Source organism: Drosophila obscura, unplaced genomic scaffold (genome assembly GCF_018151105.1).
Source record: "Drosophila obscura isolate BZ-5 IFL unplaced genomic scaffold, ASM1815110v1 contig_183, whole genome shotgun sequence".
Lineage (NCBI taxonomy): Eukaryota > Metazoa > Arthropoda > Insecta > Diptera > Drosophilidae > Drosophila > Drosophila obscura.
In genome coordinates this window covers 433,795-460,713 of record NW_024542771.1, presented here as the reverse complement: position 1 = coordinate 460,713, position 26,919 = coordinate 433,795, and the positions used below count along the sequence as shown (strand labels likewise).

At 38.9% G+C, this 26,919-nt stretch overlaps 2 protein-coding genes across 5 annotated transcripts in view; both read left to right on the top strand.

Moving 5' to 3' along the window:
• LOC121404062 (synaptic vesicle glycoprotein 2C-like) overlaps positions 1-26,919 on the top strand; it is a 196,393-nt gene that overhangs the window by 93,326 nt on the left and 76,148 nt on the right. The window contains exon 3 of the mRNA XM_041592650.1: positions 8,785-8,884. Coding sequence (XP_041448584.1) covers positions 8,785-8,884 — 100 coding nt within the window. The remainder of the gene's footprint in view (positions 1-8,784; positions 8,885-26,919) is intronic.
• LOC111068967 lies at positions 51-21,262 on the top strand. 4 transcript variants are annotated; one of them, XM_041592648.1, is made up of 3 exons: positions 51-637; positions 704-2,015; positions 21,150-21,262. In XM_041592648.1, exons 1-2 carry the CDS (start codon positions 386-388, stop codon positions 1,997-1,999), a joined length of 1,548 nt encoding a protein of 515 aa, XP_041448582.1. In that variant the 5' UTR covers positions 51-385; the 3' UTR covers positions 2,000-2,015; positions 21,150-21,262. The 4 variants fall into 4 exon arrangements, with proteins under 4 accessions (XP_041448582.1, XP_041448583.1, XP_022214489.2 ...); XM_041592649.1 differs by lacking the exon at positions 21,150-21,262 and having other exon boundaries at positions 704-1,216; positions 1,250-2,099; XM_022358797.2 differs by lacking the exon at positions 21,150-21,262 and having other exon boundaries at positions 704-2,099.

Genomic DNA, 26,919 nt, shown 5'->3' with positions numbered 1-26,919 from the left:
ATTTTTTGTCATTTTGTAGAACAGAACATTTGATGATAGATTTTGTTTTTTATAACTTTTTGTGTGAAAATTTGTTTTCTGAAAAAATTGCAATTTGTGATAGTATATTTGTTGCTTTTGAAAATGTGTACGTTTAAATTTGTGTCGGCGAACGCGAAATTCGTTTCAAGTTGTGGCTTCAAGGAGCCGTAAAAGTAGCCAAGACATTACACATCGCAATGAAAATAGTCGTCTATGCACAGCAAGGTCCCGTTCAAATCAACGGAACAATGATGCAACAACAACTGCAAATGAACGTCGTGATATTCAAAATCTACAAGGTGTTGCGTTCGCGTACAGTAGTGTCACCGATTACGCTTCTCATAGGCAAATTATAATTGGTCCAATGAACGACCGTTGTCGCCATTGTCAGGCATTAAAATTTAAAGGTGAAGCAGATGGGATGTGCTGTGCGAGTGGTAAAGTGAAATTGCCTGAATTAGGCAGCCCACCACAACCATTGAGCACATTACTTAATGGATTGACACCTGAGTCTAATCATTTTTTGAACAATATACGAAATTATAATTCGAGTTTTCAAATGACATCTTTTGGCGCCACAAATATTATAAGAGACAACTTCATGCCAACCTTCAAGGTAATTAAATAGTTTTGTTTATGGAAATTGTACGTTTGTTCTCATTCTAGCATATATTTGATTCAGATTCAAGGTCAAATATACCATCGGGACCACCAATTTTTCCAATTATATTTTATCGGGAACGCGGAAGACGAAGCTGATCGTCGGTGTGCCATTATTACCAACACGCGGAGACAAATTATTTTCGATTTGCAAAATATGTTCCATGAGCACAACGAATTGGTTCAGGTTTTCAAAACATCGCTTGATCGAATGCCATCTGACGATCATAAAATTGTTATTCGAGCTGATAAAACACCGGTTGGCGAACATGCAAGGCGTTTAAATGCACAAACAGTTGACGAAGTGGCAATATTCATAGTTGGTGAGCAATTTAATAATCGTGATATTGTGCTTCATCGTAGAAATGAACAACTTGAACGTGTATCCGAGACTCATCGCTGTTATGATGCACTACAATATCCCATATTGCTTTGGAGCGGACAAGATGGCTATAGTTTCAACATTAAAATGATAAATCCAGTAAACGGTCGAGAAGGAACAAAGAAAGTTAGTGCTATGAATTATTACGCATACATGTTGCAGATACGGCAAAATCAAGACAACCACATATTGAGGTGTAGAGCACTTTTCCACCATTATATTGTTGACATGTATGCAAAAATTGAATCGGAACGGTTAAATTTTTTTCGATTCAACCAATCCAAATTACGTTCCGAAGAGTATGTTCATTTGCGTGATGCCATTAACAACGATGGTAATGCACAAAACGTTGGAACTATGATAATATTACCGTCATCGTATGTTGGAAGTCCACGTCGTATGTTTGAGTACCCGCAAGATGCGACGTCATACGTTCGCCGTTACGGTCGACCAAACCTCTTCATCACCTTCACGTGTAATCCGCAATGGGAAGAAATCTCGGAATTATTGTTTGTTGGCCAAACATCGAAAGATCGCCATGATATTTTAGCACGTTTTTTTAGACAAAAATTGAAATCACTCATGGATTTAATTGTCAAACACGGTGCATTTGGGTCTGTTCAATGTTGGATGTATTCAATTGAGTGGCAGAAACGAGGTTTGCCTCATGCGCATATTTTAATTTGGCTGATTGAAAAAATAAGGCCGAATCAAATTGACGATGTGATTTCGGCAGAAATTCCAGATCCGACAGTGGATCCTGAATTGTTTGAAGTGATCACCAAAAATATGATTCACGGTCTATGTGGTGCGTTGAATTTGAATTCACCCTGTATGGTTGAAGAGAAATGCTCCAAACGTTTTCCAAAAAAATTTGGTCTCCGATACAGTGACGGGCAACGATGGATATCCCGAATATCGGCGTCGATCAACTGAAGATAATGGCCATTCGGTAACTTTGAGAGTTAAAAATCAAGATTTGGAGATTGATAACACTACTCGACAAAACCGAACTTTTTTTTCCTCAAGGATCCAAACCGACTTTTTCTGATAGATATGGGGCTTTAAAATTTTTTTAAGAATTATGGTTTTTTTTCTATGGCAGAACTTTTTTTTGAAGAATTTTTGAAGTCTGGTATTTTTTTTTAAGCTTTTTTCAGAGGTAGCGATAGTTTTTTTCACATAACTTTAATATCTTACGTCTGGTTGTACAGAACTTTGCTATTTTGAAAAAAAAGGTAATTAAAACAGCTAGAAGCTGAGCCCAAACACTTTGTGATTTCAGCTTACCGTCTGGGAAATATAAAGCATTGAAATGCAAAAATTATGATTTTTGTGGGGTATTTTTTACGAAATTTTGACTTTAAAAACTCAGGAAAAGTCGAAAAAAAATTATATCTTGTGTCCTCTATTTTTTTGTGTATAGGTGCGTTAATTTGGCGTCGTTTAAGGTATCGCTCATTAAAATCTATGGAGAGACTTTGGAGCTAAAATTCGTTAACCAAACCTAAAAAATGGAAAAAATGAACAAAAAATACCTTTTTGAAGGCGGCGGGCCCAACTGCCAATTGGGAACAAAGCAAACGAGCAAGGGTTGTACATTTGGTACGACGCCAAATTAACGCACCTATACACAAAAAAATAGATAACACAAGATATAATTTTTTTTCGGCTTTTCCTGAGTTTTTAAAGTCAAAATTTCGTAAAAAATACCCCACAAAAATCATCATTTTTGCATTTCAATGCTTTATATTTCCCAGACGGTAAGCTGAAATCACAAAGTGTTTGGCATCAACTTCTAGCTGCGTCAATTATCTTTTCAAAATAGCAAAGTTCTTTACAACCAGACGTAAGATACTAGAGTTATGTGAAAAAAACAAGCGTTACCTCTGAAAAAAGCTTTAAAAAAAATACCAGTTTTCAAAAATTCTTTAAAAAAAAGTTCTGCCATAGAAAAAAAAAAAATATCATCAAACCATTTCTAAGCCCCAAATCTTTAAGAAAAATTTCGTTTTGTTCCTTGAGGAAAAATCGTGTTGACTAGTGTAATCGTTGGGATGTGCCATATTCACCGTTATTATCTAAGATTTATAAAGCGCACATAAACGTAGAGGTCTGCAATTCAGTTCAATCTAGTAAATACATTTGCAAATACATCAACAAGGGCAGTGATATGGCTGTTTTTGGAGCAGTTGTTAATGTTACCGATGAAATCACTCAATTTCAAATGGTCAGATACATCAGTTCAAATGAAGCATTATGGCGCATATTACACTACTCGACAAAATCGAACTTTTTTTTTCCTCAAGGATCGAAACCGACTTTTTCTGATAGATATGGGGATTTAAAATTTTTTAAAGAATTATGGTTTTTTTTCTATGGCAGAACTTTTTTTTGAAGAATTTTTGAAGTCTGGTATTTTTTTTTTATGCTTTTTTCAGAGGTAGCGCTTGTTTTTTTCACATAGCTCTAGTATCTTACGTCTGGTTGTAAAGAACTTTGCTATTTTGAAAAGATAATTAAAACAGCTAGAAGTTAAGCCCAAACACTTTGTGATTACAGCTTACCGTCTGGGAAATATAAAGCATTGAAATGCAAAAATGATGATTTTTGTGGGGTATTTTTTACGAAATTTTGACTTTAAAAACTCAGGAAAAGCCGAAAAAAAATTATATTCTGTGTCTTCAATTTTTTTTTGTATAGGTGCACTAATTTGGGCAGTTTAGCTCGCAACCTTCCAAAAGGTATTTTTTGTTCATTTTTTCCATATTTTAGGTTTAGTTAACGAATTTTAGCTCCAAAGTCTCTCCATAGATTTTAATGAGCGATACCTTAAACGACGCCAAATTAGCGCACCTATACACAAAAAAATAGAGGACACAAGATATAATTTTTTTTCGACTTTTCCTGAGTTTTTAAAGTCAAAATTTCGTTAAAAATACCCCACAAAAATCATCATTTTTGCATTTCAATGCTTTATATTTCCCAGACGGTAAGCTGTAATCACAAAGTGTTTGGGCTTAACTTCTAGCTGTTTTAATTATCTTTTCAAAATAGCAAAGTTCTTTACAACCAGACGTAAGATACTAGAGCTATGTGAAAAAAACAAGCGCTACCTCTGAAAAAAGCATAAAAAAAAATACCAGACTTCAAAAATTCTTCAAAAAAAAGTTCTGCCATAGAAAAAAAACCATAATTCTTTAAAAAATTTTAAATCCCCATATCTATCAGAAAAATTCGGTTTGAATCCTTGAGGAAAAAAAAAGTTCGATTTTGTCGAGTAGTGTTATTGGCAATTCAGGCATTGGCATAAATGCAGCCTACATTGCGCTACTTTGCATCGCAAAGATTTTTGTTTAGATCCTCCAGTTGGTTTTTTAATTTCTCCTGGTCCTCGCTGTTTGTTGCTGCCTGTAGTACGTTTTGGACCAACCTACGTTGCCGGAGCAGTTTTATCCGTTTTCCTCCCCGCTTCTTATTTTGCTTGGGCTGTTGCGGCTTCTGGCGTGCCCGGTACTCAGCTGCAGTTGTCCGGGGCCTATGGGCTCAGGCGGGGACGGTGCCGGTCATCGCACAGGTTATCGAAGTACGCTCTATGTAGCGTTGTCGGTGCCTTTTCAGGTCTTTATCTTCTTTTTGTTGGTTTTTTATTTCTTTATTTTGTTTTATTTGTATTGTATTATTTTACATTTTGGCACTGTGTGTTTATTTGTTAATTCGGTATGTGAAGGTTTTTTATTTTCATTCCCATGAATGAATTCTCCTTTTTTTTTTAAATAAATTATCACATCACATTCGGATTCTTTTTGTTTAATTTGAGAGTTTTTGTTTTAACTTTTCACAATGCACGGTTCGAATTTGAACCGCTGTCACGGTCGCCATGTAATTATGATGTTCTTTTATGTTTTAATGAATGTATCCGCAGAGACATCCGTCTCTTTAGCTATTCGTTTATTGAATGTTATATCGATATAGATCTTGTGGTAGCCTAAGCTAAGGCCGCGCAGCTGCGCTGCCAGGAATGCCGGCAGCGTAGCGGCCGCATTTATATATTCGTTATATATATGCCCAGCGCTGCTGATAGCGGGGGGCGCGAGGGGAATCGGATGCGCGTGTACTTTATGCATCGTCAAGCTATGAGAATATGCTGACGATACATTTATGTCGCTCGAGGCACAGCTGGGTGATCGTATTTTGTTTCACCCGAGCTATGTCTGGGACTTGTTTACGTAACTGCAACAAAGTGTTACAGCATACTACAATGGCTACAAGCATCATACATAGCTGTATTAGATGCACCAGAGCCAGACCAAAGCTGATGCACCGGCTCATGGCTAATCTTCCAGCGTTGACTACTGTGGACCAATTATGATCCACTGTAAAATCCGAAGAAAACGGCCAGATAAATCATACATTGTCGTATTCTGCTGCCACCAGCCACGTCTGCTGTGTCAGACTATTCATTGCGACAACGCAATAAATTTCGTCGGCGCAAATAACAAGCTAAAGGAATTGGAAGAAGCAATATTTAGCGAAAAGCACATTCTCTGATCACAAATAATTGCAACAAAAAACAAATTTTAAATTCATTTCTCCTCGGTCCCCGTCATTTGGCGGCCTCTGGGAAGATGCGGCAAAATCAGCGAAAAGGCTGCTAATTACAATCACAGAAACACCATCCTTGACGTTTCCTCAACTCCTGACCCATAACTCCTATGTCAAACGATCCAACGGATACAAGGGCACTTACTCCAGGGCATTTCCTGATCGGGCAACCTTTGACCGCAGCCCCTGACGTCAACACTGATCGTCAAGAAAAAACTTTGGTTAAGCGTTAGGAATTGGTGTCACGCTTAAAACATGCATTTTGTAAACAATGGTCTACGGAATACCTCCACGAACTACAAACTCGGCATAAATGAAAAACCACCGCTCCAAACGTGACCGAAGGATTATAAGTTTTGGTGAAGGAAGACAACCTTCCAGTAATAAATTGGTCAATGGGTCGCATCATCAACACTTATCCTGGGCAAGACAACCACGTACGAGTGGTTGATGTCAAAACATCGTCCGGTGTCTGCACAAAGGTTATTATTATTACCTCCACTAACATCCACATTGTTAGTGTTACTTCTCATGCTGCACTTAGCATTTTCACAATCAATAAATGTAACGCAATTTGCAAACAAGCCTGGAATATTCTATGAGAAACGTGGAACATCAAGAATGACCACTTCCGAATGGACCATGATTATATGCTACGACTTGGATCCATATTGGAAGGATATGTCAGCCGGAATGTCCGAACTAAGACACATGTGCCCTGAACTAAAAAATGTCCCAGCGTGCAACTCCATATTTCAACACTTTCAACATTTGTACAAGGAACTACAAACAGGAAATATGCTAATGAAGGCCTCTCGACAACGCAGATCACCGCTGGATATAGTAGGAAACGTGGCACACCAGCTTTTTGGTGTACTTGACTCTACATATGCTGAGAAAATGGCCGAAGTAATCGAAAAGATACAAACCAACGAAGACTTTCTGCTACATCTACTACAAAATCAAACGCCAATTGTCGACTCCACAATGAACGTAATCAAGAAGGAAAAGTCAGCCATGGACAACCGCCTAAAGGTATTGGAACAACAAGTGGCAACCATCAGCCGAGAAAGAGGAACATATCACGGCGATCATCTAATTCAGTCATACCTAGGGCTCACAGCACAACCAACTCTGCTGACAACGAGTCTTCAACGTATGCAGTCTGACATATATGATGTATTAATCGGCATTCACCATCGGACAATAAGCCCAACGCTAGTATCTCCTGAGCAATTAAGAGAGCAACTAGACCAAATCCGGGATCACTTGCCAGCTGATCAAATGCTACCTGTCACAACACAAAATGTGATACAATTACACAGGCTCATGCGAGCCGAATCAACACTGACTGCCACACACGTCATTTTCAAGGTGACACTACCGTTAGTTTCAACAGTTCAGCTCGATGTTTTCAGTATCATGCCGATTCCGGTCTGGAACTCAACAAGTTGGAGCTTGTTCAATCTCAAAACGACCATAATCACTGTGAACACTCACCGAGATCAATCCATGGGATTTACTCCAGAAGAATTTTGACGCTGCTTTAAGCTACTTAACGCAGAATACATCTGCTTTGATCATCAAACAGTCTTCAATGTCGACAATCGCTGTGAGTTTCAGTTGTTTAACAATAAAACAGCACCGTTATGTGAAGTGACCCACACGAAGGCGGACATGGTGTGGCCAAACCACCAAATAAATGGATTTTCACACACCTACAATGGACGGCAGAAACGGGTTCCAACCATACACTGGAAGGAACTGGCTTACTCTCACTATCATTTGGATGCACTGTTCGCAATACAGAAATAAGCATCAGTACCCTCAGCACAACAATCAGTGAAATCAAATCAACCTACACTCGATTTGGGGTCATACGCTTACCAACGACACCCCCTTCGCCAGCAACTGTACAATTGGAGAACCAGACATCAGACTATCTTCAAGAATTAGAAGATCTTCGCCTGCAATTAGTGGCAATCAATCAACAAAGGCTTCCACACCATATCAACACAGTGCAGCATCATCAAATCGCTACTTATGCTGCCCTAGCAATATCAATGCTATTGATTATTGCGTTCATTCTCCGGAAGAAGTATCAAACATGGAACCCAAGGCCGTCAACAATCAACCAAGGAGAGCCACGCAGATCATCACCGGCGATCCCCATTCCACGCCGCTTTTCATTCGACTTGGGCGATGGTTGAACACCAGGTCAACGGCCGGGAGAATGTTTAGTCGCATATTTATGCATTTATTAATATTACATAATCAGGGTTGCCACAGAAATCTCTACAGATTTTGACTCGAGAAATTTGTCAAATCAACCGAAAAATCCGTAGGTGCCACAGGATATCTAGAGATTTCAATTTTCGGACACTTTTTTCGGAGTTCACGCGCAGCAATGAGAATTGTAGCTCAGAGTTGTAGTCTTTCAAAAATAATTTTGTGAAATGCTGGTCTTAGTTTAGTTTATTGTTTTTCATTAGGGATCTGAGAAGGATTGTTTTGTATAAAGTTACGCAGCAAGAGATCTTCTTAGAAGGAAGAAAATACAAGAAGAACGAATAGAGCGACCTATTTTCTTTTTTGACATTGACGTTAACACACGATAACACAATTGGGGCTGCCACCTAATATAAATAATTGGACCGGCAGAATCTGGAAATTTAAATGATGTAAACTTAAGTTATTTTTTGTATCTCTAATTTAAAACCATTAAATGCATAATATCTTTCGAATTTATCACTCTACTGCTAGGCTAATTCGACAGTCGTTAAGCGACTTATTATGCCCGTGACATAGAGTTGACCTTTGCAGTCTTTCGGTTGGGGTGATTAGGTTAGGAGCCACTGATGACTTACTCTCTATTTTCTAGAATTTAATATAGATCCCAACCACCTCAAAAAGGACTTGGCTCTTTTTCTCGTCACCATTGAGCAGTAATAATACAGCAATAAAAGATTTTTCACTAAAAAAAAAAACAGGAATAGTTTTATGGTTTCAATAATTATAAGGACGCTTAATTTTGGATTGACGTCAGTCAATTTTTACATTTCCTTTGTGATGTAATATTCATATATTTTGAAACTAAATTTTTTTATGTATTTTAGGAATCGCGTGGTGTTTAATTCCATTGAAAATCAATATTGGATCTGGAATATTTTTTTATCATAGTTGGAATCTTTTTGTTGCGCTATGTGCCGTTCCCAGGTAATCAAAAGTTACGTTGTTTTGATAAATATACCTCCATCTTCTCTCTATTTATAAAATATGATCGAAGTCTCACAAAACATTTGGTTGCCCAGCTCTTATGGTCTTTGAGAACACTACTCGACAAAATCGAACTTTTTTTTTCCTCAAGGATCCATACCGACTTTTTCTGATAAATATGGGGATTTAAAATTTTTTAAAGAATTATGGTTTTTTTTCTATGGCAGAACTTTTTTTTGAAGAATTTTTGAAAACTGGTATTTTTTTTTTAAGCTTTTTTCAGAGGTAGCGCTTGTTTTTTTCACATAACTCTAATATCTTTCATCTGGTTGTTAAGAACTTTGCTATTTTGAAAAGGTAATTAAAACAGCTAGAAGTTAAGCCCAAATACTTTGTGATTTCAGCTTACCGTCTGGGAAATATAAAGCATTGAAATGCAAAAATTATGATTTTTGTGCGGTATTTTTGACGAAATTTTTTCTTTAAAAACTCAGGAAAAGTCGAACTTAACTTCTAGCTGTTTTAATTACCTTTTCAAAATAGCAAAGTTCTTAACAACCAGATGAAAGATACTAGAGTTATGTGAAAAAAACAAGCGCTACCTCTGAAAAAAGCTTAAAAAAAATACCAGTTTTCAAAAATTCTTAAAAAAAAAGTTCTGCCATAGAAAAAAAAAATATCATCAAACCATTTCTAAGCCCCAAATCTTTAAGAAAAAGTTCGTTTTGTTCCTTGAGGAAAAATCGTGTTGACTAGTGGAATTAGCCGTCAAACATGACGGACGGACGGAAAGCAATATATACGATCCTTATTGTAATGCTAAACCACGACTTCTTCTTGAACCCTAGATTATCTCTTTCACCTTTCACAGCCAGAAACCTAACAAATTTCTGTGAGCCCGGCTCGGCGAGCACGACACAAACGTCACGAAGCGACGTCACAAATTTTTAAAGTAGAAAATTATGTGTGTTATGAAATTTGAATGTCGATGCGCAGAAAACCAAACGCTCGTAAATGATATCGCTACGAGTCAATTGCGAAACTTTACCCGACAAAACGCACGTATTTGTATGATGGAAAGACAAAAAAATTTTAATATATTCTGTTGAAGCACTGAGCTTCTTCAGTAGCGTGAATTAAAGTCGCGAACGATTTTTAAATAATTGAATAAGTTTTTGCCTTTTCACACTGGCGACCATCTACCATCCATTTCTGGGATGGTCCGTAAGGTTTTGCCGCTCCGAAAATTTCCCAGTTATTCCACCATTCCAGCCCATCCATCTGGGATGTTCCTAATTCGCACGTTTCTGTCGGTATTTTTTCGATAGTTGTCAAATGCAACAATAAATATCTGACATTCACAAAAAAAAATCGGAATTCACTACGAAAATGTAAACAATGACAGACATGAAAATGGTAAAAAAACAACAACAAAACATCTGATATGTCAGATTTTTCTCAGGCACAAAAACTCGGTTTGTGGACTACCTCTGGGAATTCTTTTATGAATGCTCTGCAAAACTCATGCAGGATATTGCACCCGCTTTTGGCTGACAGCCTTCCGACTATTTTGTACTCAGAAAAAGAGCCCAAAGTATACAATGCTATGGCTATATAAAACTTTCCTTAAAAAACGCCTCTTGTTTTCGGGTACATCTTTCTCCCAAAATGTCCCTCATAAGCGTGAGAGCGAGGGCAACAGCTTGCATAGCTGGAATGCCAACAGTGTGGTGTGGCTGGAATATCCACACAGCTGTTGCCCTGCCAGCTCCGTCCCCACTCTGAACGGAACGGATTGGACTGGCTTCGGGAGGATGGCGGATTCTGACTGCCTTTGGCGGGTGGCGGATTCGGAGCGCCTTGTGAAGTGGAAGGGTTGCTCTCGATAGCCTCTAGCGTTAGGTATCACTGAGTGAGGAAGGAGTCGATTTCCTTCCAGGGCGGCACCTCCTTTTTGTCCGTTACGGATGCTTCCCACAACGCCCGGCTCAACTTCGGCAATTTGGAAGCTCAGATGGTCACTAGGAGACTATCCCAATTGTCGGTGCAGACGTTGGAGACACTTAGTGCATTTATGACCCACTGCATCGTACTTTGCAGATCCTTCAAAGCACGACTGCACTCGAAAGTTACGCGGGGCAAGTTGGTATCTGGTTGGTAACCACAAGCCGATAATTCTCATATCGGCTACGGAGAGCTAACCATGCGGACTCGAAACCGTCATTGGTAAGGGCGGATTTCTCTACGATGGCCTTTGGATCGCCCCTGGTCTTCTCGGTAAGGTAGTACAATTTCTCTACCGGATATAATTTTGGATTATTAATCACGACCGCAGGGAACAGATCCCGGAATGTGGGCCAGCGGACGTAGTGCCCTGAGAAAACCTTAATGTTGACGGGAGGCAGTCGACAGCCGCCCTGTTGGACCGTCTGTGCAGGAGGATGGACTGTGGTTGTGGACAACTGAACATTGAGGGCACTGAGGCATTGTTCGAATGCTCCATAGCATTCTCCGTACTCTTCCCGGATGTCAGCTTGGATTGCTGGATCCTTGCTGGATCCGACCACATATTGAGGATTTATCCTCGGAGGACCTCGGAAAGAGAGGCGGATGGTGCGGCAGTGATGCGCTCTGCCAAGTGAGACAGTCGGCCAATGGCGGCGACCAATTTGGTCCGAGCGACAGAGGTGGCGGATTGAGCCATGGTGGTGCAGTAGCGAGAGCTGACGGGGCTACTGACGAAAGAGCCTTTCGAATCTTCTTGCGTAAGAGTTGGAAGCTTAAGGGTAACTGGTAACTTTTTCGTATGTTCGTTATGTGTATATATACACATATGTATGTATGTATATAGTTGGCAATATAGATATATTGCCGCCAACTATTTTTTTTTTTTTTGATTAAATCATCGCATGGATGACAGGGGTTTGATCGCAGCTGTGTTGCCACATTGATCAGGTACTGGTGTATGACTTATTGTCCGATTATTCAGTTTCGGACGCTTGATGGGCCCAAGGTGTGTCTCCAGAATATGTGTTTAGTGAGATCTTGAGTTCGAAGAGTGTAAAACCTCCGAAAGTATTGTTTAAAAACTTGTTTGTGAAAATTGTATCTTTTTTGTAATTTTTTTTTTATATATATATTTTTTTTTGTGTTTTTTATAACAGGCCTCCCCTTTTGGCCTGTACAGACTTCCTGTCAGCGAGCTTGACAGGCGTTAAAAGTCATTTCCCTATACTTTATTAATCTAAAATGATTTATCACAAAATGCTTAAAAGTCCATATTAGCGCTTTTTATAAACTGTGCCAGTTCTCTGAGGTGGAGTGGCTCTTTTTTGATCAAGAGTTCATTTAGATCCTTATAATATTTAAAAATTCGATACTTACCCCTAAGACGGACGAATCTTTGGCATTTAAAAAGCAGATGTTCAGCGGATTCTGTGACATTACATGACTCACAGATATCCGAATCAATCGCTTTAAGTTTGTATAGAAAGGCTTTATCGTACGTGTGTCCTGTCATCAGTCTGTTTATTGTCTTTATGCTTTTTGCATTCCATTTTAAATTATAGTGCCATGGTTTTTTGGATATGTTTGGAAAGATTTCGATTAAACTAGTGCACTTGATACTACATTTTTGTTTATACTCCTCGTTCCACTTGTGTTCTAAGGAGTTTTTAATTTCTCTTAAGGCTTCTTTCACACTAAATTGAATGTAAATGGTTTCCCCTTCTTGTATGGCGTCTTTTGCTGCCGTATCAGCCTTTTCGTTTATCGTTACCCCTTTGTGCCCTGGAATCCATAGAATATCCAGTTTTTGCATGCCTGATGTGTCGATAATATTGTGAATGTCTCTTACTATGTATGAGTCTGTTTGTTCATTGTTTACTAGTTTTATCGCTCCTAGACCATCACAACAAATAACAGCTTTCTTGTATCCATTATTGGCACATATCTCACTCGCTTTTTTAATACCTATCAGTTCGGCCCCTACAGATGAAAGCCTATTAACTGTTCTATATTTATATATATTTCCACTGGGTGACCGATGCATCTGTGGACAGAATATTCCAGCCTTCTTTTGAATATTTTTCCAAGATTTCAGAGAATCTGGCTCTGATTTCCTCCCTCGAGTATTCTTCTTTGTTCTTTGTCATTTCTTTTTCTCTTACATTAATCTTTTTACAGTGTTTATAATTATCACAGCTTTGTGAATTGTCGAAGAAAGTTTTAAATTCTTCTAAGGTTCAAGTGTAACTCGTCTTTGCTTTTGATCGTCTTATGCTATCGAACATCCTGGGATTCAGCTTCTTGACCTTGAAAAGTTCTTTGGCTGTAAGCCACTTAGCCCTGAAACTTGGAGGCATTATACCCGCCAACACAAAGATTTCGTGCTTGCTTGTATCAGGAGGCACACCTACACATCTTCTCAGCACTCCTGCCTGTGCAATTTCCATGTCTTTATTGGACCCAACTCCCATGTCAGAGAAGCTGGTAATTGCATATTCTTGCTTGCTTCTTATAAATGATTTGAAGATATTAACGCTAGTCTTAGGTTTCAGTCCCGACTTGATAGTTGTCGCTAATTGTATAAGCCTACTGCTTTTCCTAGTTACTTCTTTTACCATTTTTATATGACTGGTATTGGACATGTTAGAACTTATAAGCCTACCTAGAAACAAAAAGCTTTTTTACACAGGTATTAGAACATTTTTAACTTCTATGTTCAGAGACCTTCCACCTTCCCTTCCCATGTTCATAATCACAGATTTGCTAGGATTGAAACTGAAACCCAGATCGCCACATAATAGGCTAAAATCGTTTAATTTGTTTTTCAGATTTGCAACTACGGCCGCATAGTTATACCCGTGTGACACCAATATAAAATCGTCGGCAAATTGCATGATTTGTGTGTTGCAGTCCCCTACCTGATGGAGTCTTTTGGTGTAGATATTAAAAAGTAGTGGTGAAAGACATGATCCCTGGGGTAATCCTCCTTGCACCACTTCTACTGCATCTCCCAGTCTTAGCAACCTAATGGACATGAAACTTATAATCCAGTCCACATACATTTTTGGAAAACTTTCATTTTCCATTAACATCTTTAAAAAATTCAAGTTTACACAGTTGTAAGCGTTGTTTAGGTCAACAGCCGCTACTATCACATGCTCCTTGCTTTTTCCTTTTTCCTTGCAGCTACCTCATTGATCACATCATTAATGCACATTGCAGCTGACTTATCCTTCTGATACGCATAAGACCTATAGGGTAGAATTTCGTTGTCCTGTATATATTTTTCAAGCTTGCTTTTGATAATACTGTTAACTGTTTTGGCCAGGACCGAAATTAAGGATATTGGTCGAAAATTTGTTATGTCTGATAGATCTTTGTTTTTTTTTGGGATTGGCGTGATTTTAATCGTGCGCCACTCAGCTTGTACTTCACAGTTTGCAATTTTGTTGTTGTAGAATTTGACTAATTCTGCCTTAGTGTCCCTGTTTAATGCGTTGAGCATCTCATAAGTGATCTTGTCAAAGCCTCCAGAAGTTTTTTTGTTTCGACCTAGGACCATTTCTAGATCTTCAAGAGTAAATTTCGGATTCTCGTTTTCTTTTGATGCATGCAAAGTGGCATCAATGCTTCTGGCTTCAGCAGGTACTTGTTCTTTTAGCCATTCTAAGTACGACCCAGCTTTTTCTAAATCAAATTGTTCTTGAGTTTCTATGTTGCAATTTTTAAGGTTAGCTAGAAACTTCCAGGCTTCCCTAGTATTTGCCTTCACATTGAGCTCTGTTAGTTTTCTGGCGTAGCTAGTTTTCTTTGCAATTTTGACAGCCTTCTTCCATTTGATTTTTAGATCTACTGCCTTGCAATAATTCTGAAAAGCTGGCTCCGAGCATGCCTTTTTTTGGGCCTCAGAGAATTCGTTAAATAGTTTGGCTAACCTCTCATCCCACCATAACTTTGGCCATTTGTTGTCAACTTCAAAGGTAGCAGCATTGATTTCATGTTGCATGCATTTGGCTAAGTCTCCTATGTTTTTTTTATACCCGTACTCAAAAAAGAGTTAAGGGGTATATTAGATTTGTGGTAAAAGTGTATGTGTGTAACGCAGAGAAGAAAAATTTTCCGACCCCATAAAGTATATATATTCTTGATCAGCATCAATAGCCGAGTCGATATAGCCATGTCTGTCTGTCCGTCCGTCCGTCCGTCCGTCCGTCCGTCCGTCTTGTTGAGCGCCTGGATCTCAGAGACTACAAGAGTTAGGGTAACCAAATTTGGTTTCCAGACTCATGTGATATCACACTGCTACAAGTGTTTTTTTTTAAATTTCGCCCCGCCACCTTCCGCCCCCACAAAGGACGAAAATCTGTGGCAGGCACAATTTTAAAGATACGATAAAACTAAAAATGCAGTATCGTAGAGAATGCCCATATCTACCAGATTGCCGAATCTGAATCAGATCGGATCATAATTATAGCCAGAATAAAGAAATTAATTTTCTTCCCCTGCCCCCCCTCCAGCAAACGACAACACAACTCATTTTCCTTCTCGCTCGCACACTCTGCCGCGTTCAGTGCGCGAGCAACCCCTAGCGGAGGAGATGTAGAATCTAATTGGAACATGTACAATCTACATGTTAGATGTAGAATATACATTGTAGATGTAGATATCAGATGTAGCAAAAAAATGTAAAATGTATACTTTTTTTTTTATTCTCAAATTTTAAAAAATCATATGCTCAAAAATGTATATGCTGACTGAGTACGGGTATAAGTAGAGTCGCGTCCCCAGAAGCGACTCGCACGTTCCTTCTCGTTTATATCTATTTTTCCCAGTTTTTTAATTAGTTTGTTTTTAGCTAGAAACTTACTTAGCTTTTTTCCTCTTCCAATCAATTCAAAACTTATAGGGTGGTGGTGACTACCTCCCAGAAACAGTTTCTCACAATTCCAATTCTGAACTTTAATACCCTTTACAAAGGTGAGGTCCAAGACGGACCCTGCAATTGAATCTATATTTCTCCTAAATGTAGGACATCGATCATTTACCAGAGCATATCCTGCATTGTTCATCGCTTGTTTTAAAAAAGCCCCTTTTCTACTGTTTATTGTGTCACCAAAACCTATGTGTCTAGCGTTAAAATCCCCTGCCACAATTGCATTTTCAAAGGGGTCTAATTTTTCCAGAAGGTTATTTATAGCTTGCTTAAACGTTTCAAACGATGTTGTTGGTTCAAAATATATGGAAGCGATAAAAAGATTTAGTTTATTATGGGTAGTGCTTGCAATGACAATGTCCTGATCAGATTCATAGGTTATCTTTTTCATTTTAAGATCGTTTCTATAAGCGATCGCTACGCCTCCATAGCCATCATCTCTGTATTTTTCAATTAATTTGAAATTTGCTAATTTCCTAAAGCTGAGATCGTGAGAAAAAACTTCAGCCAGAATAGCAATACTAAAGTCTCCATTATTAAAAAAAAATTCAAGATCATTTTTGTTTGCTTTTATCGATTGAATATTATGCTGTAAGCACTTCATATTCACGTCGAGACTTTAAACTTTTCTCATTTTCTTCTGTTGGTGTCCTATATATCCTTTGTGGTATTTTCGTTGTATTTTCATTGGTATTGATGTAATTTTTGGACATATTTCGTATGCCACTTACTGAACTGAACTGCGACAACATGCTTATAACCTGCTGGATAGTAAATTTGTTTTCTTCTGAATTCTGATAACCAGCGACCGGTATATGGTCACTAGTATCGTTTGTATAAGCTTCTAGCTGAAAATGTGGTTTTTGTATGGGAATGGTTGGTCTTTGAATTACTCTGCTAGCATAACTATGCTTTTTGAGTATTTCATTGGTTTGGATGTTTTTATTTTGTATATTTTCCTCGGTTCTGACTAATTTGGGAAAATTAACCTCATAATTTTCCATCTGTGAATAATTCTGATGGACTGAATAGGTATTTGGCACTTCCTTTCTTGCTATTTTCTTTATTGTCATAATCTTATTAATGTCATTTTCTTTTTCCCATACTGGGCAAACAAATCTGTCCCTGGCTGAATGATTCTTCCCGTTACATAAGATGCACTTTAGAACCGTGCATGTTCCGATGCAATCTCCCACTCCACATTTGGTGCACCTTCTCGCCGATTTGCATCTGGCTGAAGTGTGCCCAATTCTGCCACAGTTAAAGCACTGACGTACTTTTGGAATATATTGATATACCTTCATGCTGCATATCCCGAAAAGTGAGATCTTTTCTGGAATGTCAGCACCCTCAAACCCGATTTTTACCGTCTCTGTTGGTATGAACTTAAATTCTGAGTTGGTATCATCTATCAACATTTTTTCCCTCCTTGCAAATCTTTCTAGCGATTTTATCGCGATACTTGACATTATGTTCTCCCTGATTTCCTCATTCGAAAAACCTAGTGGAACACCTTTGATTATACCAAAGGATTCCACATAATTCCGTGGTATAAATGCTACTATATTCATCTTTTTCAAATCGCTATTCTTAACGAGAGTGTTTGCGTCAGTAAAATTTGAGAAATATATTTTGTATAAGGTCGGAGCCAGCGAAACAATTTCTTTAATACCTTTAATTTTTAGATGTCTGATTTTCTCAAAGAGAAATAATCCATTTTTGGTATTTTTATTTTCGAATTTATCACAATTTTTTGTTGATATCAGCACTGCTGCATCACCCTTATGACTATCTCCGTACAAAACTATTTCTTTTTCAAAGCCATTTGTCGATACAAAAAGTCCCGATTCATTTTTGGTTTTTTGTCCCGCAGCCATAATACTCATTTCAGTGTTTTCGGTATTATTAATGTTTGAGTTAAAGGTCACACTCTCAAAACTGTCTGTGTCCGACCTCATGTCTTCTGCATCTGTATGTGTGTCACTTATGTCTTTTTCAGCCTCTTCATATGTATTAGTGTACTCGTTAGTTCGCTTTTTTTTAACCGAGGATGCGTCTTTCTTTAGACTGTCCAAAAAGTCTTCTTTCAAGGATGGGCTTTTTCTGTCATAATCAGTTTTGGAATGTCTTTTATTGCTGTTAAGTGTCTGGTCCGGAGGTTTCATTTTTACTGACGCCGTGTTACCGGCGTCCGCCATTTTCGCTGGTTTAACCAGCTTGCCAAAAACTCACCCACCTCAGGGAAAGAATCAAAGTTTTCTTTTGATGAATAGATATATCTTTGATTTTGCCACAGGCAAAACACGCGTTTGACCCTGAAAAAATTTGTTTGAATCACTTTTTTTATGCCTTTCGCAAAACACTATGAAAATGGGAGCACAGAACAAAAACACGACCGGTCTCACTCGCTGCTGAAAAGGAAGTGTGCCGCCAACTATGGAAATAAATGTATGTCGGATCATAATAATATTCCCAGTGTATTTTGGTCTGTCCGGTGCCTACGAATCCCCTTTTTGATTGTTCTTAGTTTATTATCACTGTTTCCTTTGTACTTCGCTCTTTATCGTATGTTTCATCTCCTTGGCCGAGTTGCAGTTGTTTCTATAGCGGCTTGTTGTTTCTATATTGGCCCAGGCCCAGGCCCATGAGGGAGGCAGATATAGAGACAAAGGGAAGCTCTGGTTTGCAATATCGAGAAAGTAGTTGCGTTAGAGAGTTTGCCCACACCACGAGCCAAGTAATTCTCTATTGACGTAGAACCCTTGTTCAAATGGCTGATCCAACCCAGGAAAATATTAATCCAACATCAGAAGTGGGATCTGTGCCAACTTATGCTATATCTGTGTAGTTCTGGAGCTGGCCAAGCTATGTGACCGCTGACATTATTTTATCGGAGAATCCGCTAACGGGCAGTGGGCTCATTATGGCACTGAGCAATTGCATGGAGGGCAGTGCTTCGCAGTGATTGACCCAAGTGTGTTATGCCGGAATTGAGTGGAACCAGTTCAAGGAACTTTTCAAGCAGCGGTATGAGACCGAAGAGACGTCGGCCGCCATATTGCTAAATCTTTTTAAAAGAAAACTGTCGCACTAAACCACTGACGGATGGAACTGGAAACAACTTCAAGAGGGAAACGAAGCCGCCGAGAGAGGATGTGACCTGTTATCGGTGTGGCCAGCGTGGACATTTCGCTAACAAATGTTTCAAGGAGGCGTACGTTACCAAATCAGGAGCATTTCAGCAAAAGAGCATCAATCAGTGCTGTGTGTCAGAGCCTAAAGGAAGTATGACACAGCGAGGTACGAGGCTCGTTGATCAGAGAGAGTATTGGTAAAAATGTATCGGGGAAACTCATCAACATAACATTGTAATGATAAAGGGTATTGGCAATGCTGATATGTACAGCACATTGCAAATCTTAAGCACTGTTGTAATTAATGAAAATGCCGCTGAAATATTGTTTCATTCCGTACAAGATAAACAATTGCAGAATGATATTGTAATTGGATGAGAAATTCTTAAGAAGGTTTTAATGTTTTACTTTCGGTCGATAAATTTGAAATCTTGTAAACAAAATCTGTTAATGTTTGTGCAGCTTATGAAATGCCAATTAGTCTATTTAATGTTAATACTGACCTGTTTGATATTGACAAAGATAAGTTGATTAAATAACTTGAACAATATTCTGTAGCTTTCATTGACGGAACGCCTTGCTCTTTTGTTAGTACTGGTGAAATGAAATTACGATAAATAGACTCAAACAAAACCGTGCAGCGGCGATCGTATAGACTCAGCCCTGAAGAAAAGCTAACAGTTCGGTCTCAGATAAGTGAGTTACTAAAATGTAACATCATTAGACCCAGCTGTTCTCCGTACGCTAGCCCTATTTTGCTTGTAAAAAATAAAAACGGTTCGGACCGACTTTGTGTCGATTATAGAGTGATAAACTCAAACACGCTTTCTGACAAATATCCCTTGCCGCTCATCGATGATCAGATTGCCAGACTATGTGGAGCTAATTATTTTACTTGTTTAGACATGGCTAGCGAATATCATCAAATACCAATGCACCCTGATTCCGTAGAATACACTCCGTTTTTCAGCGTACCGTCATGAATGCACTTGGTGACTTAGCTCAGTCATACGTTATTGTTTATATGGATGATATTATGGTGGTGTCACCTACCATTGAGTTGGGTCTGGAGAGATTAAAAATTGTTCTGGATATTTAGAATAGGGCTGGATTCTTGTTCAACATTTCAAAGTGTAGTTTTCTTAAAACTGCTGTTCAGTATTTGGGATATGAGGTTAGAGCTGGAGAGATAAGGCTGAATCCGGGTAAAATCATTGCCTTGAACTCCCTAACTCCCCCAGAATCAGTGAGTAGCTTAAGACAATTCATCGGTTTGACTTCATATTTTCGTAAATTTGTGCCTGGATTTTCAAAAAAGATGAAGCCACTCTATTCTCTTACATCAGTGAAGTAATTTTTTCTTTTCTTGGAATGCAGAGCTGGAAAGGATTCTGTCGCGTCACGACGCTAATTTGTATATTTTGGTAAAATTTGAAGTGTAGTGAACCCATGCATGTACATATGTAACACTCTGTTATATATATAAATACATATATAAGCGCGTACATATGAGCAGTGACATAAACAACTTATATTTATGTTACGCATTCCTTTTGCACAGCAACGATCTACGACTTGAACGCAGATCGGTCAGCTACCAAAACTGCTGAGCAGGCATTTACCCGAACTCAGGCAGAACCCAAACGCCCTAACACTGAGGCGATGAGTCTCCCCTCAAAAGCCCTGATCCCAAAACGCTGACCATGCATTTCCATTAGACTCAGGCAGAGACCACGCGCACTAATACTTATGCGGTGGTACTCTTTTCATATAATGCGTGAGAGAACTCTCGCTCTCCGTTATACATAAGAACGATTGTACCCTAGGATAAGAACCAAAAGATATTCAATAAATATTCTGAATTAATCGACCAAGCTGAGCGGTCTTGTGACGCTAAGTATTTGTAACTTAACAGAAGTCTAGTGTAAGATAGTTTAGGGCGAAGCGGGAGCGCAATAAAGCTCTCTCTCGCTCTTGGCGAATTCGCCCCGCTTCGCCGCCCTAGATAAGTTAGGCTTAAGAATATTTTATAACGAAAATGGAAAGGAGTCGAAAATCAGTATTGAAATCGAGCGCACGTCCCTTTTTTTGAGTCTTCCGTCTTTTCGTCGAAATATAGAGAATTTGCAGCCACCAAACTCGGTTTTTTGTTGTTGAATTTTAATTTAGAAAAATTATTCTAAAATTTCAGATTCGAAAGATCATTACCATTCTTACAAATGAACCAGTTCTTGTAATCTTCAACCCAGAATATCCAATTGAATTGCATACAGATGCGAAGTCCTGTGGCTATGTAGTGGAATATTTTAGCAATACCACTTCCTCTGCTGAGTCAAGATATCATTCCTATGAATTGGAATGGCAGCTGTTGAAGCTGTTAAGCGTTTTCGTCACTATTTGCTGGGACGTGAGTTTGACTGATTGTAACTCATTAAAGTGTAGTGTATTCATGCAGTGTGTTAAAGAACCACCCTAAAGACGGATTGCAATATGCTGCGGTCCCAGCGGCGGTCGCTGTCGTGGCCCAAAATTGATGCATCCAGCTAGAGAACCTTAATAACAACCTCGAAATCCGAGACCGGAGTCTTACATAACGAGGCGGTGAGTCACCTGCATGGAGGTAACGCCTCTTCACAATTTGATATAAATATAAGTTTGTTTTCAATAAAGAATTATTCATAAACCAGAACGAAAGCCTTTCATATCAAAAAGCTTCACGCACTAAATTTGAATTGAACCCTAGAGTTTATCGGCTTATGTACAGTCCTTTAACTTTTATATACAGTACTGGCGGACAGAAAGAAAGTGTTTATTATTGTAATGCTTTATTATAAACAACATTCTTTGTTTTTATACCCGTACTCAAAAAAGAGTTAAGGGGTATATTAGATTTGTGGTAAAAGTGGATGTTTATAACGCAGAGAAGGAAACGTTTCCGACCCCATAAAGTATATATATTCTTGATCAGCATCAATAGCCGAGTCGATATAGCCATGTCTGTCTGTACGTCTGTCTGTCTGTCTGTCTCGATGAGCGCCTAGATCTCACAGACTATAAGAGTTAGGGTAACCAAATTTGGTTTCCAGACTCATGGGATATCTTACTGCTACAAGTGTATTTCAAAATTTCGCCCCGCCCCCTTCCGCCCACACAAAGGACGAAAATCTGTGGCAGGCACATTTTTAAAGATACGATAAAACTAAAAACGCAGTGTCGTAGAGAATGCCCATATCTACCAGACTGCCGAATCTGATTTAGATCGGATCATAATTATAGCCAGAATGAAGAAATTAATTTTCAGTTGCTTCCCCTGCCCCCTCCTGCCACCAACCAAGCAACTCATTTTCCTTCTCGCTCGCACACTCTGCTGCGTTCAGTGCGCGAGCAATCCCTAGCGGAGGAGATGTAGAATCTAATTGGAACATGTAGAATCTACATGTTAGATGTAGAATATACATTGTAGATGTAGATATCAGATGTAGCAAAAAAATGTTAAATGTAAAATTTTTTTTTAATTCTAAAATTCTAAAAAATCATATGCTTAAAAATGTATATGCTGACTGAGTACGGGTATAAGTAGAGTCGCGTCCCCAGAAGCGACTCACACGTTCCTTCTCGTTGATGTTTGTTTTCTTTATTTTCTTCACTTTTCCGACAAATTCTTGTATCAAAACACTTTAAAGCAATTTGCACGCAGGCAGAATGAGTTAATGGAACTGATTTGATTATGAATTGATTCAAAATTTAATTTAAAAAAAATGGTAATCTATGTGAGAGTAAAACAGGGGTATGCACTTTTGTATCTCTTTATTACGCCGCACACGTCTTATTTCTCTTAATGCCCCTTTTCGAATGAGCGAGCGTCTTTTTTGGAGCGCGGTATATTCCGTCTTTTTCCAGTGTGACCTTATATTTAGGGGTTATTCATATGCGATAGTGCTGCCGTATTGGCAGTGGGTTAATTTTATAGAGAGGGGCTGATAGGGGTTATCCTACCACAACTCGGCCATCCTGACTGTTGGATCACCTGATTCACTTAGATATACGGGAGTTTTACAATAGTTTACAGTTTTTTCTTGTACTTAGTATATTACAGTTTTACTTATATATTAACATTTATTTTTGTTGCCTATCCAGTGTTTTATGTTTTGAATACTCCAAACACCTTGATACGGGTTACGGGATACTTGAAAACCTTCTACGTCCTTTAACAAAAACCTGTCATTTCTTAATACTTTTTCGATTACGTAAGGCCCTTTGTTTTTGGGAATTAATTTTTTAGATGCTCCTACTGTGCAATCAAAATTTTTTACCATCACATAGTCTCCTTCTTTATATTCTTTCGGTTTCTTTAGGCCCTTGTCATGTTGCTTTTTGTTGTATGCTTGGGCTATTTCTATATTTTTCGCCGCATCCTCTCTTAGTTCTGTTAAATCTTTGCTTTCTTGTACATCATTCAACTGTTCTAGTTTTTCTTTTAATTCGTCTACTATTTTTCCTCTCTGTTCTATGCCGAATAATAGTTTACACGGAACTTGTTTTGTGCTTCGATGCTGCGTGTTATTTAATGCATGTTCTACTTTGTCTATCACTACATCCCAATGTATACCCTTTTCTGGCTCCACTAATTTCGCTATCATTGGTCCAATGCTTCTGTTGACTCTTTCCACCTGACCATTCGCTTGTGGCGATCCTGTTGCGATTTAGTGTGTTTAATATCAGTCTCTGTCAAAAACTCATCGAACTCGTTTGATGTGAAACAACTTCCTCGATCTGAAATTATGCATTTGGGTTTGCTGTATGCTCTAAAATAGTCTTTTAACGAAGCGATGACCTCCCGTGTATTCGTTGTTTTTGTTGCATATAAGCGCACAAACTTTGTGAAAGCATTAATTACTACTAAGATGTGCTTTTTTGATCTTCCTGAATCAACCGGACCGTAGTGATCGATGTGGATTAGTTCAAATGGCTTATTTCCTTTTGGAATGGAGTGTAAACATCCTTCTTTTCCTGTTTTAGGCGAAAACGCTACGCATTTCAAACAATTTTCAATATGACCGGAGCATTTTTCTTTTACGTTTGGAAACCAATAGCTTTTGCCTATTATATTCATCATTTTGTCTCTGCCTATATGTCATATTTCGTTATGATATTTGTATAACACGTGATCTTCCATTTCGGTTGGAACATAGAATAAAAATCTTCCGTCATTGCTTTTCCTGTAAACTACACCATTTCTCATTTCAAAAAACTTGTGTTCATTTTCTTCTAACTGTTGCTTGATATTTTTAACTATTTGGTCCTTGGCTTGGCAAATAACTAAGTTGTCTTCAAACGTGTTTGTTTCTACAATGAGAATGTTTGTGCATCTACTTAGCGCATCTACGTGCTGCATCCTGCTGCCTTCTCTATGGCTCAGCTCATAATCATAACTTTGCAGCTCTAAAGCCCATCTAGCAATACGCGGGTTGAGCTCAATTTTGTTGAGCGTTAGCGTTAGTGAATTACAGTCAGTAACGATCTTGAAACGTTTTCCATATAAATATATGCGAAAACTGCGTAGTGCGTAAATAATTGCCATTGTCTCCAGCTCAAAGCTGTGATATTTTGATTCCGCTGCAGTTGTACGCTTAGAAAAATAAAAGATTGGATGCAGTTTTCCGTCGTCTTTCTTCTGAAGTAGCACTGCCCCGAAACCAAGAGCGCTTGCATCACAATGCAATTCTATCTCGTCTTTATGATTATAAAGTGCTAAAATGGGTGCTTGCATTAGCATTTCCTTAAGCGATGAAAAGCAATTTAATTCGTCTTCACCAAATTTAAACTCTGTATCTTTTCTCAGAAGATCGTAAAGAGGTTTGGCAACAGTTGAGAAATCTTTTATAAATCTCCTGAAATAGGAGCATAAGCCAAGAAAACTTTTTACCACCTGTATCTTATTCGGGATTGGAAAGTTTTTGATTGCTTCTAATCCTTTTTCATCTGCCCTTATACCTTGTCCGTTGATTGTGAACCCCAGATATTTGATATCAGATTGTAAAAACTCACATTTGTCTATAAGCAATTCTAATTTGTTTTGAGCCAACCTAATAAAGACTTCTTTTAGCGTTTCTAAGTGTTCCTGCGTATCTTTGCTGGCTACCATGATGTCGTCCATATATGCAATAACTTTGTCATCCCTAATTAAATCATCGAATATTTTATTAACAAACCTCTGAAACACTGCTGATGCCGTTTTCAGTCCCTGTGGCATTCTAAGGAACTCGAATTGTCCTAAAGGTGTCACGAACGATGTATATCTAAACGATTCCTCATTAACGAATACATGGAAATAACCATTTTTGAGATCAAGTTTCGTAAAGACTCTTTTTTTGGCTAATTTGTCCAGCAGATCATCGATGAGGGGTATGGGATAGTTGTCCGGGGGTATGCACTTTTGTATCTCTTTATTACGCCGCACACGTCTTATTTCTCTTAATGCCCCTTTTCGAATGAGCGAGCGTCCTTTTTGAAGCGCGGTCACTAACCATACAGTATATAGATGTGCCAGTTCATACAACGAAAGGGGCGCAGCTGAGCTTGCAGCGAACGTTCCCAGATCTTCGGCTTTGGGAATGGCCGCGTTCGGATCTGGGAATGGCCGCGTTCGGCTCATGACGTCACACGAGCCGACTGGCAGCAAGCATGCATGTGTTGTGTACGTGTACACTCCAAAATATATGATTGTATGCATAAAATAATTTTTAGCTGCCGAAACCGACTTTGTTCGAGATTTCAGTTTACGTAAACGTGTGTGTGCCATGTATTCACACATACTGTGCTTGTGTGTGGGCTCTACAATTGTTGGCCGCTTGAATTGGTTTTTCGTTTTGTTTTGAGGGCTGATGTGATGTAGCGACCTATTTAGGGCCGGATCAACCCCCAACCGGGCCCTGGGCAACCATCAATCTGGGGCCCTCCTTTATTTTGTATTTTTCTCAGTGGCTATTATATTTTTTATTCATTATTTGGAGTTTTGTTTTTTCAACAAAATTTTTCTGTTATCCCTAGGGGGCCCTAGGCAACTGCTAATCCGGCCCTGGACCTATTCCCGTCGTAAGACTTCATATTTTCTTGGTGTATTCTGTAGCTCGACTCGACGCGGGTTGAGTCATTGACGAAGCGGTTCATAAAATATTTTTTCGTTTTGTTTTGAAAAGCTGATGTTGCGACGGGCGCGCGGTTCTCTTTTAGGCTAGCCTTTGCCTCTGCTTTCGGCTTCGTCAATGACTCAACCCGCGTCGAGTCGAGCTACAGAATACACCAAGAAAATATGAAGTCTTACGACGGGAATAGGTCCAGGGCCGGATTAGCAGTTGCCTAGGGCCCCCTAGGGATAACAGAAAAATTTTGTTGAAAAAACAAAACTCCAAATAATGAATAAAAAATATAATAGCCACTGAGAAAAATACAAAATAAAGGAGGGCCCCAGATTGATGGTTGCCCAGGGCCCGGTTGGGGGTTGATCCGGCCCTAAATAGGTCGCTACATCACATCAGCCCTCAAAACAAAACGAAAAACCAATTCAAGCGGCCAACAATTGTAGAGCCCACACACAAGCACAGTATGTGTGAATACATGGCACACACACGTTTACGTAAACTGAAATCTCGAACAAAGTCGGTTTCGGCAGCTAAAAATTATTTTATGCATACAATCATATATTTTGGAGTGTACACGTACACAACACATGCATGCTTGCTGCCAGTCGGCTCGTGTGACGTCATGAGTCGAACGCGGCAATTCCCAGATCCGAACGCGGCCATTCCCAAAGCCGAAGATCTGGGAACGTTCGCTGCAAGCTCAGCTGCGCCCCTTTCGTTGTATGAACTGGCACATCTATATACTGTATGGTTAGTGGCGCGGTATATTCCGTCTTTTTCCAGTGTGACCTTATATTTAGGGGTTATTCATATGCGATA